Raw genomic sequence first — 2,418 nt, forward strand, 5'->3', positions numbered from 1 at the left:
AATCATATTTTTTAAAGAGGGATGGGTTATGATGGGCTAACATTCTTTCAATTATTTTTCAAGAAATTATTTGTCTTGTAGATTTTTGAAGCCTACTGCTCTTGGTCTCCTAACATTGGGCTGTAGAGCATCTGTAAAGTAGGACTGTATGGAGGACTTTGAAAATCAAGCCACCCATTAATAAATGATGGTATGACAGTCAAGGTTGTCACAATAGAAGTGATTGCTGAAGATTTCTGCCTTCATATAGTCATAATTTCATTGGGGATATTTGTATACATAACATATACCAAATTTTGTGTGATTTCATTTTTCTAATGAATTTTCTTTCTGACAAGGTGTTCAAGCATTATCAGAATGCACAATCTAACACATGTCTCAGAAATCCATCTCATGGGTTTCTCAGATGACCCAGTTCTGCAGTTGGTCCTCTTTGGAATTTTCTTGTCCGTGTACCTGGTCACCGTGCTGGGAAACCTGCTCCTCATCTTGGCCGTCAGCTCTGACCCCCACCTCCACACACCCATGTACTTCTTCCTCTCCAGCCTGTCTTTGGTTGACATCTGTATCAGCTCCACCACGGTCCCTAAGATGATTGTGGGCATCCTAACTAACAGCAGAGTCATCTCCTACATGGGCTGTCTTACACAGATGTCTCTGTTTGTCCTTTTTGCCTGTATGGATGACATGCTTCTGACTGTGATGGCCTACGACCGCTTTGTGGCCATCTGCCACCCACTGCATTATGCTGTCACTGTAAGCACACCCCGCTGTGCCTTATTACTTTTGGCATCTGTCTTTCTTAGCCTTGTGGATTCTCAACTGCATAATTCTACTGTTTTACTGTCTACATGCTTCAAGCACATGGAAATTGCTAATTTCTTCTGTGACCCTTCTCATCTGCTCAGCCTTTCATGTTCTGATCCTTTATTGAACACCATGGTCACATATACTGTTGGTGTTATCTTTGGCTTTTTTCCCGTCTTGGGGATCTTTTTCTCTTACTATAAAATTGTTTCCTCTGTTCTAAAAATACCATCATCCGAGGGGAGGTGCAAAGCCTTTTCTACCTGCAGTTCTCATCTCTCAGCTGTTTGCTTATTTTATGGAACTGGCTTTGGGGTGTACCTTGGTTCAGATGTGTCCTATTCTCCCATCAAGGACATGGTAGCCTCTCTGATGTACACTGTGGTCACCCCTATGCTGAATCCCTTCATCTACAGCCTGAGGAACAGGGAAATCAATAGCACTCTGAAGAGGATTCTCAGCTGGAGAGTGTAATCCCAAGATGCTTGTGACCCATTTTGAGTGTAGGTTTGAAAATATTGTTAAAACAAACACCCCAAATTCACATTTAAATACATTATGATTTCTTGGTTATTTGATTTCAGAACTTTGAGTCTTTATTAAGTTTCATATTAGAAGAACTAGTTGGGGAAGATGGAATTTTTATGGATGACAAATTTTATTCTGGAAGTTGAAAAAAATTTAGAGATGGATAAATAGTATTCTTTGTTCAAAAATGATACCAATGCATGCTTGAAATTGTAAAAATGATGTATTTAGTTTTGTGGATCTAACTGCATTTAAGGATAAAATGCTGAGAATTTTTTATTTTGAATAGAAAAAAAGTAAAATAAAATTTCAAAACATGATAATTAGAGGGTAGCAATGTTTAATATATTTTTGATTGTTGTCTTTAAACTAGTTCCTCATAGTACAAGATACCTATATTTATTTTTTCAAAGAATATTAACAGAAATCTTTGTTTTCAATGATTTAGAAATTAGCAATATAACTACCTTAATTATCATACATATAACTTATCTATCTAGCTAGCTATCAATGTCTTTTAGGTTCTCATACTAGTGAGATAGTATTATGCCATCTGATTAATTTCTCTTTTGAGTATGGTCTCTAGTTGCATCCATTTATCTATAAAGCCTGGTTTATTCTTTTATGATAAAGTAGTACTTTATAAGAATACGACATATTTTTTACACATTCTTTGCTTGAGGGACATTTAATTTGTGTTCAAGATCTGGCTATTAAAAATTGTGCTGCTATAAACATGGGTGAACATATATCACTGTGGTGTGATATTTGTAATTTTTCTGGGGAAGTAACCAGAAGGGGAATAGCTGGGTCAAACAGAACCTCCAATCCTCATGTTTGAGGAATTTCCACATTGATTTCCAGAATAGTTGTACCAGTCTGGACTGGCACCAACAGTACAAAAGGATTACTTTTTTCCCACACCCCCTCCAGAATTTGTTAATGGTAAATTTCTTGAGAAGAGATGTTCTTTCTGGGGTGAGTTGGTATCTCAAAATTGTTTTAGTGTTTATCTCTCAAATAACCATTGATGGTAAACATTTTTTTCATATGCCTATTTGTTCTTCATCTGAGAAGTGTATG

General features: G+C 36.6%; 1 protein-coding gene across 1 annotated transcript; it reads left to right on the forward strand.

Moving 5' to 3' along the window:
* The first annotated feature begins 345 nt into the window (after positions 1-345).
* LOC100712960 (olfactory receptor 7E24-like) lies at positions 346-1,281 on the forward strand. The gene has a single exon (XM_003461726.3). The coding sequence runs from the start codon at positions 358-360 to the stop codon at positions 1,279-1,281; it is 924 nt and encodes a 307-aa protein (XP_003461774.2). The 5' UTR covers positions 346-357.
* The last annotated feature ends 1,137 nt before the right edge of the window (positions 1,282-2,418 follow it).

This window comes from Cavia porcellus, unplaced genomic scaffold (assembly GCF_034190915.1).
Source record: "Cavia porcellus strain 051 isolate PalLab524CR breed Dunkin Hartley unplaced genomic scaffold, mCavPor4.1 scaffold_17, whole genome shotgun sequence".
NCBI classification, from domain to species: Eukaryota; Metazoa; Chordata; class Mammalia; order Rodentia; family Caviidae; genus Cavia; species Cavia porcellus.